The 17,292-nt window shown below is 44.4% G+C and overlaps 1 protein-coding gene across 2 annotated transcripts in view; it reads left to right on the forward strand.

Annotated features, from left to right (window-relative positions):
• The first annotated feature begins 423 nt into the window (after positions 1–423).
• large1 (LARGE xylosyl- and glucuronyltransferase 1) overlaps positions 424–17,292 on the forward strand; it is a 60,471-nt gene continuing 43,602 nt past the window's right edge. Inside the window, exons 1-2 of one of the 2 annotated variants that reach the window (XM_019866197.1) lie at positions 424–550; positions 14,085–14,140. In XM_019866197.1, coding sequence (XP_019721756.1) covers positions 493–550; positions 14,085–14,140 — 114 coding nt within the window. In that variant the 5' untranslated portion in view covers positions 424–492. Of the gene's footprint in view, positions 551–13,507; positions 13,994–14,084; positions 14,141–17,292 lie in introns of those variants that run through there. The other variant, XM_019866198.1, reaches the window with a different exon arrangement.

Genomic DNA, 17,292 nt, shown 5'->3' on the forward strand with positions numbered 1-17,292 from the left:
GGGGGGGAATTGAAATGAAGCGGCTCCCATTTCCTTCGGGTCCCTTACACAAATGCGGTGTCCTGCTAAGCGAGGATAAACACCAGCTGTGGAGGTTTACAACAACCTGGAAACAGACTTAAGGAGCAGCCGGGGAGATGAATGTTAAATTGTGCGGGTGTGTGCAACAGCCCGGGAGGACAAATAGCGAGCTTTTTCCAACTGTTTTTATTCAATACTGCTTGTTTGTCAGACGAAACTTGCATACGGAAGGATTAATGTACGTAATGCTAGGAGGGAAATTCAATAATAGCAGTTTTTTCCCCCGCCCCATTTGGGAAATCCTTATTTTCAAATTAAAAAAAAAAAATTCTTGTGTTCCTAAACAGTGCAAAGTAGGTATGATACCTTCTATTTTATGTGACCACAACTCTCTTCCCTATTTGTACTCCACAAGGACCGCGGCTTTCGACACGATGAAGAATCCCCTGCCGCCGTGAGAGCCGCATTAGTATGTATGCCGAGTACAGCCAAGTCCTCTGCCGATGCCGTGACCCTCGACCGCCCTCAGGTACGGGCGACACCCACATCTATCCAAGAAGCGACGGGAAGCTCAGAAAAAAAAAGAGCTCCTAGTTCAAAAAGTGCTTCCTCATTGTCGAGACGCATTACAGGCTCCGGCACACACAGGCATGCCACCACTGTATCCCACACACACACTCACACACACACTCTTTCAAGCTCACCATCACTTCATCAGTGAGTTCATTTCCATTCGAGGCGCCGTGTGCTGGCGGGTCAAAGCGCTGATTGTGTGGAGGGCTGATGGAGTCCCAAACTAGTACTTCCCAGTGTTTGTGAAAGGGTTGCGGGCATACCTTCTCTTGCATCACATCCTGCCGGGCGAACATAAATGTTTCACAACAGACTTTTAATCAATGGCGTTTAAGGGTAAAGAGCCGGTAAAGTCGGTAAATGGCAGGGGAAGGGATTGAGGGAGGGCGTTTGGATTACCGTATTTTCCGCACTATAAGGCTCTTCGGAGTATAAGGCGCACGTTTAATAAATGGCCTATTTTAAAACTGTTTTCATATATAGGGCGCGCCGCATTATAAGGCACATAGAATAGAAGCTACATAGTGACTGAGGTTGCGGTATGCATCCACTACGCTAAAGGGAAAAGACACATCTGCTGGAAATTGACGAATTTTGAACTGGTCACACAGGCCTCCAGCGTTAGTCTGGCCTTTGTTTTTGTTTTTCCACCCCTTGATATTCCAAGCAAGGCCTGAGCGAAATGAAGGCAATACAGAGTGACAAGCATCAGCGAGCCGCTCACCTGCATCTAATACGAGTGTTATTGGGGCATAGGCGGCATCTATCACATATATTGCTAGCACAGGTTGGGACCTAGCAGACCTGGGAGGGATTTGATATATTAAAACGAAGCCCTGTCTGCCGGAGTAGAACAGTATTTGCGACAACATTTTCGATTCAATTCCACGGCGTGCAATAATGTGACAAGAATATATGGACCTCATACGTTAATAGAGAAATGAAAAGGGGGCCCTACAGTTGTTTGCAAAGTGCACTCAGTGCCATATTAGTCGTGAAATTCATGGCATACGGGTCGGAGTTAATGAGCATACGCAAGACGGGCACACGTTAATGGTCGACATGAGCTGCGGCGTCTGCGTCTCGCGTTCTCTGTGGCGGCGTTTGCCGACCTTTGTCGAGCACGTATTTGACATTGGAAAAATCCCTCATTTTATGACACTTTGTCAGCGCGCACCTCGTCAACCTGTTAAAATGCGATGTCCCCTTTATAATAACACATCGTCAATAATTTCTAGACCACCGGCAACAAAAGTGAATCCACCCCGGAGTGAAACTGCCCAAATTGGGCTCAAAGTGTCAGTATTGTGTATGGCCATCATTATTGGTTATGGAGTATAAAGACAGGCTAGCTTAGCCCGAACCATCTTTTCCTAAGCTACGCTAGCTTAGCCCGAACCGTCTTTGCCTAAGCTAGGCTAGCTTAGCCCGAACCGTCGTTGCCTAAGCTAGGCTAGCTTAGCCCAAACCGTCTTTGCCTAAGCTAGGCTAGCTTAGCCCGAACCGTCTTTGCCTAAGCTAGGCTAGCTTAGTCTGGACTGTCTTTGCCTAGGCTAGGCTAGCTTAGCCTGGACCGTCTTTGCCTAAGCTAGGCTACCTTAGCCTGGATCGTCTTTGCCTAGGCTAGGCTAGCTTAGCCTGGCTGGTTAGCAAAGTAGGCTGTTTGGAAGACAGACATTTGTCTTTGCATGTTTGTTTGTTTGTTTGTTTGTTTGTTTGTTTGGCATCATAAAGGCTCAAAAGGTTCCGCCCCGCGGTGAAATATCAACAAGCAGAACAGGGGATGTTCGAATTGATCTGTTTGCCGGTCGGGGGTTTTTGTGTGAATGTCACTGCGCGTGCATGCGGCGCCGCAACGGAACATCCATCGTCTACCGCGCCCTTGTTCCTCTCGCATGGCTCCCGACGGTGCCGCAACTATCGGAGGGCCAGATGATGCAAGATAATTGATTTTGTGACACCGCAATGAAGTGAAAGATGTGGCGGTGACGAGGGGGGGTAGTGAGAGCTCTCAACTAGCTTCACTTGTCTTTATTTTTTGGGGGGTATGAAAGAACTATTTCTTATTTCATCCTCCAATGTGCAAGATTCGAGATGATTGCATCACTTGTTCTGAATTACTGTTGCCTGTGTTGCATGTACAAACACCACCAACTGCAAGTCACTGGACACTTGCCCCGCATAGTCCTAAATCCCAAAGTAGGTCTGTGCGTCTTGCCATCGCTCCGGAATTGATTTTCAGTCGCACTTAAGAGGGTCACAGTTAATGTAAATTAAATCAAGCCATTTAGAAAACTCGCAAAGTGAACACTGTCGCGGTAGATGCTTTTGCCGCATCCGGGCAAGACTCCGCAAATGACTCTGTGAACCCCACAAGAGGACAAGCGCGCCTGTTGCGTCATTGCAACATTTGGCACAAACAATAACAGGGGCTGTTTGACAGCTGCCAGAGAACATGCACTAAGGTGGGCGATTGAAATTCCAGAAGAATCAAAACAACAAAAGCCGAGAATGAAAGCAGTGTTGCTCTGCACGCAAAGCAAAAGAAGCAAACGGGAATTGACTCATGTCAAGCTACAAAGCGCTTGAGTGTGACACAATGAATGCTCATTGTGATTATGTCACACAACTTTTGCTTCTAGACGTTTGCTGTATAAAACTAGATATATAAGTATACACACAATGTGCTGCTCAATTTGCTTCGTGGCATACTTTCACGATGCGCATGAAAGCATGCGCGGCAGCGCGCAATCAACGTCCATTATCCGGCGCCCTCCATCATCGTCGACGAGAGCCGATGCAGCCTGCGCGTTACCTGACAATCAGTCAACAAACGCCGCTCCCCCACCCGCCGCGTATTTATAGCTCGCCCGGGCAAGGTGACTTTGTGAAGATGATTACCGTGAACGGTAACCGTCTCCGTTTCATTGGCGGCGGATGTTTGTTTTTTTCGCTCGTCGCCAACGAGGGGAAGACATCGAAAACAAATCAATGTCCAAATGACATGAAAAAAATACGTCCCCTCCCCGCCCGGCTGTCTCGTTCGGCAGCCCGTCATCATCAAGAAAAGACGCATTTGAAGTGATCCTATCCTCCTATGATAGGCTGGGAAGAGTTGAAAGTTGATCCGAACAACGTTGCGCAAGGGGAATACAAATTCGCCGAAGAAATGCCGTGTTAAAGAAATCAGCCCGGTGGCTTCGTTGCGTTCTTGCCAGAAGGCACGGATGAGATCTTGGAAGCGCAGGTGGATAATGAGATCCGTAGCAGAGTAGAATGACATGAAGTGCAAAGATAAATAGTGTTTTCTAAAACGTGTCGCTGGTTATTAATAATTCAGAATTGTAAGAAAACAAAAAATAGGAGCAAAGAAAGTCAAGGTTCATAAAGTCTGGGAAACGGCAACAAGTGTATGTGCCTGTCACCGGTGATTGTTTGAAATGATCAAACGGAACAAAGGCACAGTTTCGCGCTTCAGAAAATAACTGGGTGGATGGAAATTTCCCAGAGCTGCAACAAGGCATCAAATAATCCGATCTCTTCATATGGTGAAGCAGCATGTGGCGTCACATTACCCGCGGTTACTTCTGAGCTCTGTTTGCCAAATTGCGATCGCTGCGGTTCGCAGTGTTCCGAACTGTCACAACAACTGTTGCTATCGTCAGAAGAATCAAAAGCGAGAATTTTTATTATTATTATTATTTCTTTTTTCCAGATGGCTGCTTCATTTCATTCGAGAGCCGGATAATTAATTACAAATGAATACAAAATCAGTTGCAAGTTCAAGACGAGCTTGGGTCTCTTCTTTCTGTACCAAGAACGTAAAGATTAGAAATGTGAATAGTGGTGGGGAACGCCACCAAAACTTTTCCACAGGGCTGAAGATAGAACAACTCGATTTGACGACTCTTTGGTTTATCGCTGCTGATTGATTGCCCTTTCGGGTTCCAAACTGAAATTATAAATAACGCCTGGGGTCGTTTCTTTTCGCTATTTTCTCCAACTGCGCATTGTATATCTGAGCTTTATGCTAGCAAGTCTTAAAAGTCTCCCCCCTAATACTCACTTTATGTCCTGTGTGTTATCTTCCGACGACAAGCTAGCATAAAATAGCCTTAAAGGGCGACATATTATGGAAAATTGACTTTTTAAGTGCTTGTGTACAAACAGTCGTTTCTCTGGAGGGCCTTGCCCGCTAAAGTGTGAAATTAAACAACCGCGTCCAACTTTTATCTGGGCCGTGTTTGCAAGTGAGCCACGATGCACCCGGTGAGGATTCGGAGCCACTTTCAAGCAACGGCATTTGCCTGAAACAAAATCATTCAGAGTCACGTGCCTCCCGGGCGTGGCAGCCTAGCATGTCAAAGCCCAAAAGGTAAGCAGAGCTGCACTGAGGTTTTCTTAAATTAGCATTGTTAGCTTCTGATGAACGACATTTTTTTTTTTTATGTGATGTTTCAATGCGCCGAATGAACCGCTGACTCCATGAGCGGAAAATAATCACATCCCATAGCGTTTCGGTTCAGCGTCATCTCTTCAGTATCGGATTCCTCCAGAAATGGTGTAGTCGGTCGGCATCGCTTTCCAAAATCCCCCGAAACTATCGAAATACTCTATCATATTCGGTGTCATATGGCAGCCACGTGCGTGTGTAAATCGTAGTTCACGCAATCTTTGGAGTTTCTGTCGATCCAAGTAATTCCAGAGGTCTGTTCAAACAGATGCAGTCTGACTTCATATCCCCACCAGGGGATCCGCGCCAAAACGAACTGAATCTGCATTATTCATGACGTGTCCAAATTTTGCGATAAATAAATAAATACATACCAATCAATACTGCACTCTGCGGAAAATACCCCAAACGGTAGCCAGTTTTGAGTTTATTTAAAAAAAAAAAAACAAATAAAAAACAAACAAACAGCAAGCACGCTTATTTGTAAATGCGCAATGCCTGAAGGATTTTCCTCTCCCTTAATACTACCTTTCAGATCGTGCTGCCTTGGGGCTAAAACTAACTGTTGGCTAGAGTTGTTTACCAATCGCCAAGATGATTTTTTTTTTTTTGTGTGTGTGGTGGTGTATTTTATTAATCTGATAGAAAAAAAAACGATCTACATAGTTCAGCATCGTTAGAGACATCTGAATTCGGAGCTGCTGGTCCACAGGGCAAAACGGAACTTGCTGGAAAAGTTTTTGTCCATTTTAAGTATGAAGAATTCAAACATCACGCCTACGTAAATCAACACTTTTTTTGTGTGTGTGTGTCTCTGATCGTCTTTCATTTTGCGCTTATTTCAACCTATTGCCAGTCTTTACTATTGAATGAAACATAAAGCGCAATGCTGGCAAACCATGCAAAATGCCATAGACGGGATAACAAATGGCATCCATGTCGCGGCGCCATTGCTATTGAAGCAACGGATATTTGCAAAACCAAATGGTGGAACAATAGATGTGGGCAGACAAAATGCTCACGGGTGTATATTCTTTATCCTCTGACAAGACTAACATGACTGAGAAGTGATCTTTTTTTTTTTTTCTCCCTGCCATGTCATCTATTTAGATGACCTGCGCTGAGTTTGTAATGATCGGCATGCAGACCTTTGAACCGCCCCATAGGTGGCCAAAGCAAATCTTGTTTATCACCCCTGCAAGAAACATCCGCATAAAATTCACACGAATGTTTCACTGGGATTGCTTTTGAATCCTTTTTTTTTTTTTAAATAAATAAAAATCTGCCAAAATCACAACAAGCAGTGCAAGCTCCCCTCAGAAAAAAAAATATAAATAAATAAAATAAAATACTAATTGCACAGGAGTGCCTCCCTTGTGGTCTCATTAGAGCTAATTGATTTATTTGCAGAACCGTTTGCACCGGAGCTCGAGTGCACCATTCTTTCATTGGATTCTTCCTCCCTCCTTTTAACACAATGTGAATTTCTTTTTTTTTTTTTTTTTAATGTGATGGAAGGTACTATTTTATTTACACCATTTGAAAGCAGTCGCCAATGCACCAGTCAGTCCGAGCAGTTGCCCTGCACGGCTGCTCGGCTCAAGCCATCCCCCGTCCCCTCCCCCTCCTCCTCCCCGCCCGCCGCACCCCTCTGGAGAACGGGTGAAACAGAGCGTGCTCAGCGGGGAAGGAAACCAGCATCTGTTTTCATCATCCAGAGAACACCCGAGCAAACTCTTCATCCTCCCGCTATCGAGCCCGATGGGGATTTCACAGTTTGGCACGATTTTATTTGCTTTAATATGTGGCAAACACGAGTGTGAGCATGAGTTTTTCCTCACATGGGAGCGCCCCTGCTGTTTGAGAAGTTAGATGGAAAAATCCTGAAATTAATTCACATCAACTTTTAAATAGCATTTAAAGTGCATTGTGTGTGTGTGTTGGGGGGGGGGAGCGTTGCAAAGCGGTGGCAAATTTTGGCTGAATTTATGTGGGAAGAATTTTTTTTCAATCTATTGATCTGGTACCGTTTTATTCACCAGTGCTGGTATAATGCCAATGTCTGTATGTCCATTCTCATACACACGTCATAAATATGTCCCCCTACAAAAATAACACAGGTATGATCTGGAATCATGTAATGTGCGATTAAAAAAAAAAAAAAAAAAAAGTTGGCATCCAGAGTCTCGATAAAGACCTCGGCATGAATCAGTGATAAGTTGAATCTACTCCGTGTCATATGGGCGTGCATCACGAGCACAGCTCCCTAAACCTTTTATCTGACACGGAGAACCGCATTACCTCGGCTGTTATCACTCCGAACAGACATGTTGGGGCTTTCCGCACCCCAACAAGCCCCAAGTACTGCACTTCCATAACCTGGCAAGAACTATCCCGGTTTAAAACCAGCGCTGCTATCTTTTTTTTTTTTTTTTTAAATGTTGGGCTTGGCATCGGTACACGCGCAGTTAAACACGGAATAATTTAAAGGTGATGATGTTTGGGGACCTCAACTTTTTACCGCAACTCGACCGCCTCATCGTTCTCATCCCTAAAAACGAACATTGGCGAATATATTTGCGGGGGCACCCAGGATGAAGATGAACTGACCCCGCTGACCCTTTGTCCTCTTTGCCCCCAATTACCAACAACGCATTTTTAGCATTCTCCTTCTCCTCATCATCAACTTTTCGACAACTCTGACCCCCGGGAAGCTAAAAGAGCAAAACGGGGCACCGAGTTTGAAATTCCTACCCTGCTCATTAGATCCCATTTGTTCAAGAGACATGTTTAACCAACAGTCAGCATTGTTAGACCAGCACGTTTCTCATTTGCGTGGCAATATGTTACCCGATGGGCATTTCATCCTCCCCCTCTCTCCAGTATCAACAGCATCTGGAAAATGTAATCAAAATAGCTTTTTGCATTTATTCATTCGAGGCACATCTTGTACATTCTGTTCTCGCCGCAGCAATGCTAATGTCCTCGCGTGCAAGCGTATCAACATATCTCTCGAAACGATTAAAAAGTCATACATCGTTTTATCCAAACGAGCCCTCCCCCAAAAAAAACAACAACATAATGTTTCAATACATGAAGCACAAAATAAGACAAGACAATCACTGTCGGTGTGACATTCAGCTTGTACCGACAGACAGAATCACCGTTTGTGACTGAAAGGGCTAGTAGCTAGCTATTGTAGCCTCTCTAAGCTAGCAGCACAAACTGGCAGAATGTTTCAATACATGAAGCACAAAATAAGACAAGACAATTACCGTCGTAGTGACTTTTAGCTCATTCCGACAGACAGAATCGCCGTTAGCGACTGAAAAGGCTAGTAGCTAGCTATTGTAGCCTCTCTAAGCTAGCAGCACAACACCAACGAAATCCAGGGTCAACTGACATCAAACAGCGAAACTCCCAGAGGATCATCGCGATACGTCTGTTCAACGACTTGACTCATCCAACGCAGCGGGCCTTGACCGGAGCCGCCCCCCCGCGCACAAGCACTCGCGTCGGATTGTTGGCTGAGTCAGTCCTCCCACGTTTCTTATAAATAAACGGCACGCAAGGCGATGAACATGCAAGCGGCAACATATGCGGGGGAAAAAAAGCACGGACGATGGCAGGGCGGACGGACGGACATTTTTACAAATAAAAAATCATAAGTCTGAAGTCAAGGTATTGCTCCGCGTCACATAAGGAACATATTTTTCAGGCGTGTTTATATTTGACACGTGTAAGCGAAGTTTCCCCCCAGGGATTGACTAGAATGTTTCTTCCACACTGACACAAATTGATCAACGGTTCAGTGTTTGTTGTGTGTTGTTGTAGCGCAGTTTGCCTTTTATAGACACGATATAAATGTATAGGTTATCCCGACATTGATCGATATCAGGCGATTTAAGTACTCCGGCGGAGCGTCAACATGAAAGGGGGTTTGTCCCCGCTTTCTATTTTAAGGTGGCTTGCTCCGGAGACATTCGGCGCAGACGCTCCCCGGGACGACCGGCACTTGGAGTGAGAGCCGAGACACTGACGCAAGGTCCCCTCTCTCTCCCTGTCGCGCTTGGCATGGCGCTACGTGAGCCCACTTGACGAAGGCCCGCCTTTCAAGTAGCCTTGTCTCGGCTTTAGCGCGCGGAGCATGCTGAGAACTGTGGAGAGGTCTGCGTCGACCGCGGAGACTTAAGTGGGCTCTGTCGTTTGGCACCTCTGTCCTTGTTGACTTCTGGCGGATCAGAGGGAGTCTTTTCAAAAGCTCATATATGCGTGGCCGCAGCAGCGACTTACACTGACGTTATGCAGCCAGTTGATTGACAAAAAAAAAAAAAAAAAATCCACTGAAGGCCTCAACAAATGTTTTTCTTTTTGCATCGCAATTTGGGTTCTCCCTCAATCAAAACCTTCTCCAGGCAGCAGCAAAGTCGCCGAAACAAAACAAGACCACGTGAGAAGCGGAAATATGTTTTGTCAAGGTTATCGCAGGAATCGTTTTTGACGCGCTAATTGCGGACAATTGCTTTTAGATTTGATTTCCATTTCTTCTGTCCGACCAAACCGGTTGGAGTCAGCGGCATGTTGTCAATTGCCATGGCAATATTTCCACATTGATGTGAGTAATTACTGCACGACGCCAAGAGTTGTCTTTCATTTCATCCCCGTAAGAGGAGAAAGGGTTGTCGAGTCTGCTCAAGGTCTTCCGACTAACGGCAGCTGCTTCACACTTGTACTAAACATAAGCCCTCCATATTCCAGTCCACACTGCGTTAAGTCTTCCCACCCTTGAGTGTTCCATAGACCGGATGGTTGTGCTACACTGCATTCTCCACATCTCAAAGATCTGTCTCCTCCAAAAGTCTCTTGTGATCCTCAATCCTGTTGTGCGCGTCGATGGGATTATGCTCGCAACAAGGGGCCGCACGACATCTGAAAACACCTTGGCGCTGACCTACAAGTACCCAAGGAACTAGCTACCACCCTCGTGGTAATCCTCTCTTGGGTCGGTGTTTCTCCTGTCATCTGCCCGTGGATGACCAGATTCCTGACGGGCAGAAATCCTGGGAGCCCCCCAGGGATATGTCCTGTCCCCACTTCACTTCTCCCCATGTCAAGATCCTTCCATTTGTAAACGATACCACATAATTGTGCAGATTCAGATTCTCCCATCGCCAAAGTTGTGTTTTACCCGGGAAGACCTTTAACGTTTCCGGGAACCACAATCTCCCAACTCTCAGCACTTTCTGTCCACTAAGGAAGCGTGGCCGACCACAAGAGCTGATGATACAATTCTGCGCTCATCAATCACAGTCTTTTTTTTACTCCCACAAAAACTGCCCCTGCTTCCTCTTGACAGTCTGCCATCACTTATCATCCGGCAACACCTTCACTCCAAAACAATGCCGGCTTGTTCAGTCAACCCCCCCGGTATGATCTGGCACATTATCATTTTTCCCTTTTCTCTTTTGAACCTTCGTCTTCCTCCTCCTTGTTTTCTAGCACGACGTCAGCCTTTCTTCTCTGAACCAAACTCCCCATTTGACTTCACCGTCGGGTTTTTATTTCGGTCCGCAAGCAGGCAGACTTACTGGATGGCACTTAGAATTCCCCTGAGAGGCAGCTTTTAGCGCTATACACACAGCTCCCCCCGTGTGTGCCTTGTACTTGCGGTGCTCATCGAATGCCTGTGTGAAGGATCCCCCCCCCCCCACCACCCTCCCTCCTTGCCCAAATAATGTATTAGCTACCAGAGCGTGCGCAGCAACCTCTTTAGCTAGCTACAGAACAGGTCTCTTGGACTTATGACTTCCTCACCGGAGATATGTTCCACACCAATCCGAAATAGAGAATCTGCAAGACAGAGAGACCTTCCAGTGCCATTTAAAAAATATATATTTTTTTAGAAATCCTCTCTTCTATTATTGGTCAGTCTATGCCAGCTATTTCAATATACGTCCCGCAAGTCGTAACCGTACTGCACCCGTCGTTCCATATCCCGTCTTCAACCAAAAAAAGCACGGCCGTTGGGTTTTGGTCACGTTTTTAACTCTGCTTGATCTCGACATCGCCATAATCATTGCAGCGATCCGGTGATGCCTCATTAGCGGACTGTAATATATCACCTGTGTGTCCCCACTCATTGTGTTCCCTGATAATGAACACTAATAGAATTAGCATCTATCAAGCCATCTCATTTTGGGCTTTCCCTCAGCTCTGTTTGTTACAGCTGTGGCTTGGTCCGGTGAGTGTGCATGTCTTTGCCACGGAAAGGTCTGTACATTGGTGGTCAATGCCACATGTGAACTCAACTCCCAAGTGCAGGCAGAGGGTCAAAAATCATAATCATAATAAATAAATAAAAATTGAAACGATTGATGGTAAAGGATCACACAAATGTTCCTCTTGGAGCTTTTAAGGTAGGATGCCGCAGCCAGTTACCACTTCGAGGTCATTGCCCCCCCCCCCCCCACACACACACACCACACAGATGATGCGGAAACCTCTCTCATAATGTATAAAGTCTTCCCGAAATATCGTGAAGTTCCCACGGTAACGCAGCATATTTGTTTTAACCTTGCCGAAGCGAAGTTACATTTGATCCGTGATGCAATCCCAAGAGGATGGGGCAACAAAGCACGTGTTAATTGATCAAAGGTGGGAATTAAATGAATGCGGATTAAAAGCACAGCTGGGGGGGCGGATGTAAGGCTCATTAAAGTGAAATAGAAAGCTGCACTTCGACTTCACACAACTTCATCGGCGACAATATTTGAATCCGACAGTGATCATTTTTTAGGTCAGTCATATATTTGGATTGAAAATAGTTGGGGTTTGTTTTTTTTTTTTGTAACGCCGCCAAAATACAAAGCAGTGGTTCTCAACTAAAAGAAAACCACTTAGCTCTGCAAGTTAAAATGTAGTACACTCGAGTTCATAAGTACCGTAGCTAAATAAATATTCCAGATGAAACAGTTCTTAAAGCATAATTACTCATGTCTTGACCTTAAAAGTTAAATACAACTGAACTGTACTAAGTGAGCCTTTCATACACTACGAGTCGGATCCGGGGTACCGCTAGCGGCAACACACTTGGGAATGAGTGGTCCAATTATCGACGGCATATTTTTTTTTTGGGGGGGGGGGAGCAGAAATATTTTTTGCAAGAGGAAAACAAAAAGACAGTGACAGGATACCATGATGAAAGCATAAATGAATCCAAGCGTGCACTCATATCAGTGTCTTAACACTCCGGGTCACATTTCAACGTCCTTTGTGTGTTGCCTAATTACGTGCACAGCACCGTAATCGCATTTCAGATACATTTGGCTGGAGATTCACTCATCAGTCCCCCCCACCCCCCCGACCCCCTCCCTTTCTAATACCTCTAATGCGCCGCTTTTATCATATCAGTGGCGAGTAGAAAGACTCAACGTGAACCGTGTTTTTCTTCACAGGTGAGAAAAGATGTAACGAAAGATTGCCCGGTGCAGTCCATGCAAATGAACTGGAAAGTTACCAGATCGGGCCGCTACCTTATGAATTGCCTCATTGGTCTTGACATGGATTATTAATATTCCTGGAAGACCATCAGCCAAGCTCACCTCGCTGCCATTAAATACCCCCCTGGTTTGGTTGGCTTATCCGGGTGTGGCCCCCAAAAGTGTGAAACTAAACAACCAAGTAAATATTTGGTTATTTTCCTATTTCTGAAAATGTGAGCCGTTTTGCACTCCCCCTCCACACACTGACACTCACACACAATGTAGTGCATGTAAAGGGTTCCCAAATCTTTCATCTGTCCCATTTAAATGATAAGTGGAGCGCATTGATACAATGTCTTTCTCCCTTCGAGGTATTCACAGAAGCTTTGACAATGCCGCCTCTTCAGCCATAATAGTGGATATGCTGCTTATGGATTCAAATACAGATCTCATTCGTTCAACCGATGGTGCGGCAGGGGGAATCTGGGGGGGTTCGGTGTCCAACTCAAGCGTGTTACATGACGTGATGATGATTATGGGGGAGGATCTAACGAATGAAACACCTCGCGGGGCATCCATGACAACAATTGGGCGAGATTGCAAGTATGTTTCCGGCTATTGGAAATTTAATCAATATGTACTTGCATGTTTTTGTTTTTTGCAGAGCCGTATCATTGGACTGTATTAGCATTATCGGCATGGCAATTTTAACTGATACATGTCATGTCATGTCACGGTTGTCTTTTTCCTTCCCCCTTTTTATTTCCCTGCCCCTGCTTTCTGTCATTTCGTCATTTGTTGACGCTCTCCTCCCAAAATAGGTAGTTTGCGAGGTAAAAAGACAACTATCCAAGTTAAGACGAATGTCAACAACCCCAGGATGAACGGCAAGATGGATCGATGGATGGATACTTAGATCAACTCCAGTCCTACGAACTCCGTTCCTGGATTTCCGGACGCCCCCTGCCAACGCCGCTCTCTGATTGGCTGATGGCTGCCTGGCAGGAAGAAAGAGCTGCTGTGTTGAGGCCGAAAACTCGGGCACAATCTGGAGGGGGGGTGGAACGACAACAAAATACCTCCGTGGAAGATTACATGCACCGGACACTCAACAGGAGACGTCAAAGGGATTTTTAATTTCTTTTTTCTTTATTTTTCTTCTTTTTTTTTTTGTACGTCGAGCTGAGTTCGTCATGCTTTTGCCAGCTCCGGCTCCGGCCGTGATGACGCGTGTGTCGCTGTAATCAAGTCCCCGTTTACTCTTAATGAGACCGAACGTGCCACACCGTCTTGAGATTGAAAATCTTTGCATGGAGGACACATAGCTGACCCGCTTTGCCGTGAAGCTGCGGCTGGCCGGCTGTCACTGGCACAACATCCCGCAAGGAAGGGGGGGAAAAAAAAAAAAAACTCCACGGCAAGAGCTGTGATGAAGGAACCGTAGACATTCGCGAGGAGAAGCAGCGTGAGCTTCTTTTTTTTTTCCCCTTTTGTTTTTATTTTTTTTTAAACGCTTTATTTATTCATCCGTTTGTTTCTTTCTTTCTTTATTTTAGCCCACCGAAGGCTTCTTTTATCGGACTCGAGGCTGTTCGACGGCTCTCCGCATCAGGTGAGTTCTAATCCGCAGTTTTTCGCGAGCCATTTGCTCGGTGACCTTACCTCACCACCCCCCCACCCCCCTTTTTAAACCACTCACCCTGCGTTATTTTGGGCTGTCCTTCTGTTCCGCGTCCAGAATCACGTTGTTAAGGCGGGGGTTGGGGGGGGGGCGACTAATGCATGCCCATTTTTGGCTTCATGTTAACCAAACCTCCACAAACCAGTAAATAGAACAGGGTGAAGGGATTAACCACCCATGGGCTTAGCCAGCTGTCCCATTCCGAGTCCCTTCATTCATCTGTCCTGCACATTTTCCTCATTGCATTTAATCAGTATACAGTAAACGTGTTCATTTGATGTCCCGTGCTTTTTCGTTGGGGGGTGGAATAGAGGGAGGTGGGATTACCATCTGACGTAAAACGTGTAGCAAACAAGTGGCACAGAACGCACAAATGTCCACTTCTGTATTTATTTAAATGAGACGACTTGAGCAGGTTGTCAGTTGAAATCGCATTTACACCATCGTTATCATTTTGAGTCGTAATTAGTTGCCTGTCATGCTCTCGTCGTGCTAATTATGCATCCTGTGATTTGTCATGATCCTGTGAAATAGCATTGAAATGTCTTATCAAAAAATAGAGAAAACATGGCATGCGCACTTTAAAATATAGTGTGTATTTATTTCAAGGGCGGTGTGAAATTTTGATATTTGAATGTTTTTGTACAACTACAGTGTTGGCTGAACAAATAATCTCTACCCCATTGAAATGAATGCAAATGCCATTATTCCATTCCAGGCCAATTCCAGTAGCAGATATAGTTTAAGGTATCGGGTACTCGTTGAGGCTGCCGATACCAGCCGCCGATATCTAAGGGGACAGAAAAAAATATGACATTAAGTCCTCCAGTAGTTCGTCCTCCACTGCGGTAATTTGACACATTGGTAGATCGTCATCTGTGACAGAAAAAAAAAATGTTCGCAGTTTTTTCTCATTGTGTTAAATGTTATTTGTGAAAAGTACTAAAGGTATTCTCATTTTCTGTGAGTACTCTGAGTAAATCTTCATACTGGTATCGGTTGCAGTAAAAGTCGTGTGTTTTTTTTTGTTTTTTGTTTTTGCATACTGCAAATGTTAATGTGTGCCAGCACTGTTTGTGCACAAATATCCATCTCTTCAGGTGTTATAACACTGCAACATATGTGCTACTTTAGCTAGCCCGTCAATAGCGTTTTGCATCATGTGATAGCATTAAGATAGCAGCCTTTTCCAAAGCGGTTACGTGTTTTTTTGTTTAGTTTGACAGTATATTTCCTTTGGGGGTAGCAATAGCTAGACAGCTTAACTTTAATTTATTATGGAACTTCCATATGCAGTACATGTTATCATTTAAGTGAAGATCAGAAGGCGAATGAGGCTAATGTGAAAGCTACTGGCAAGTACTGCACGCAGTTTCTTTTTTTCGCAACCAAATAAATGTCAAGTTTAAAATTTCTCAAATGGCGTTTTACTTGACTGATATTCAAATTGTGTCCGTCACAATGTTCAATTTTAATGAAGTTATTCTCTTTGACTCGGTTTCCCTTGCAGGTCCAAGTCGAAGGTCAAATTTCAATTCAATGGCAATGTTAGATGAGATTTTTTTAAAATGTGTCTTCCCATGAATACATAAAGTGACTCATACAATACAAAGGCGCCTGGTATGTCACATCCCATAATTCAAGTTTGTTGTGCGGCGTTGATTTTAATCTTCGTAATGGGAGCTTGCACCTCATTGTTACGAGGTGGGGAGCCACAACCCGCAAACGATGATAATAATAAAAACGTCCAATTCATTATCTACTGTGATGATCACGAGGTGTTTGTCTATCCTTCGCATACCGACGCAATACATCTTAATTTAGTTCCGATGATGCGGCGACTGGAGACTCCTGTAAATGTTTACAATTCCTCGGCAACATCAGTTGCTGGTTAGAAAATCGTCATTAAAACGCTAATCGCTGGTTGTTGGTTCAGAAGTCCCGTGATTTATTGAGTGAAATAATTACACTGTAGGAATCCCAATTGTAGTCGCTCACTAGTTTAGAATTGGTCGTCTTCGGGGGGAAAAAAAATGACTATTGACCACTGGGTAATTTTGTTTGTGGGTCGGCGCGTTCTCTATTGATGTGAAGCACATAATTGCTTTTGTATTACGGGGCGTAAGGGACTAAGCACGGCATTATTTAGTTTGGTTGACCGAACAGTGTGTCATTATTGGGTTCAGGATGTCTCCGGGGACGTTTCAACGTTTAGTTCAGACATAATGCGCAACCTTGAACATAGTCCCGTTTGTTCATCTTTCAAAAAGAAAATCTTATCAACAGCTTTTGAAAAGGTTTTTTTTTTTTGTACTTCCTCGCCCCCTTTTTCTTTTTTTTTTAAACAACATATGGGGTGTTTGACTTTTAAGGTCCTAGTTTATGCTAAAACATGAAAACCGTCTTTCAACACTCTCTTAACTTGAATGATGAAAGTTGCTTTGCAGATGAATAAAACTTGACTTTTAGTGTAGCCGTATTTAGCAGCTAGCCTATTAGCGGCTTGCTAGCTGTTTTTTTTGTCCAACTTTAAGTATTATACAATGGCGTTTTTTTTTTGTTTTTTTTTTTTAAAGATTCAGCTATTTGGTTTTTGAGTTTCTGCTTCATATTAAAATGATTTAACAGTTTTTAAAACAGGAAAACTTAATTGTTTTTATTTATTTATTTTTTAAATAGGAGTAGTTGATTTTGTAATTAACTTTAGCACATTTTTGGTTATGTTGCAGACAATTATTTTTATTTATTTATTATTATTATTATTTTATTTTTTAATCTTTTTTTGTGTGTGTGACAAATGGCATTTTCTCTGCTCGCCGAGTTTCTGTATGACTTTAACACCCAATTTATTTTTCTCCAACATTTTTTTTTGTTTTTTTTTTTAAGACATTTGCCGATCTCAGCTTTTGAAGTCCTGCTTCATGTTCAAACCATTCGCTCGTCATTTCTCATTCTCTGAGCTATCTGGTGGCCGGCTGGCGAGGTTTTTGTCTGACGTCAATCAAGGCCTTAGACCAGGGGTCCCCAACCGCCGGTCCGCGGACCGGTACCGGTCCGCAGGGCATTTGGTACCAGGCCGCACC

This window comes from Hippocampus comes, unplaced genomic scaffold, assembly GCF_001891065.2.
Source record: "Hippocampus comes isolate QL1 unplaced genomic scaffold, H_comes_QL1_v1.1 scaffold50, whole genome shotgun sequence".
Taxonomy (NCBI): Eukaryota; Metazoa; Chordata; class Actinopteri; order Syngnathiformes; family Syngnathidae; genus Hippocampus; species Hippocampus comes.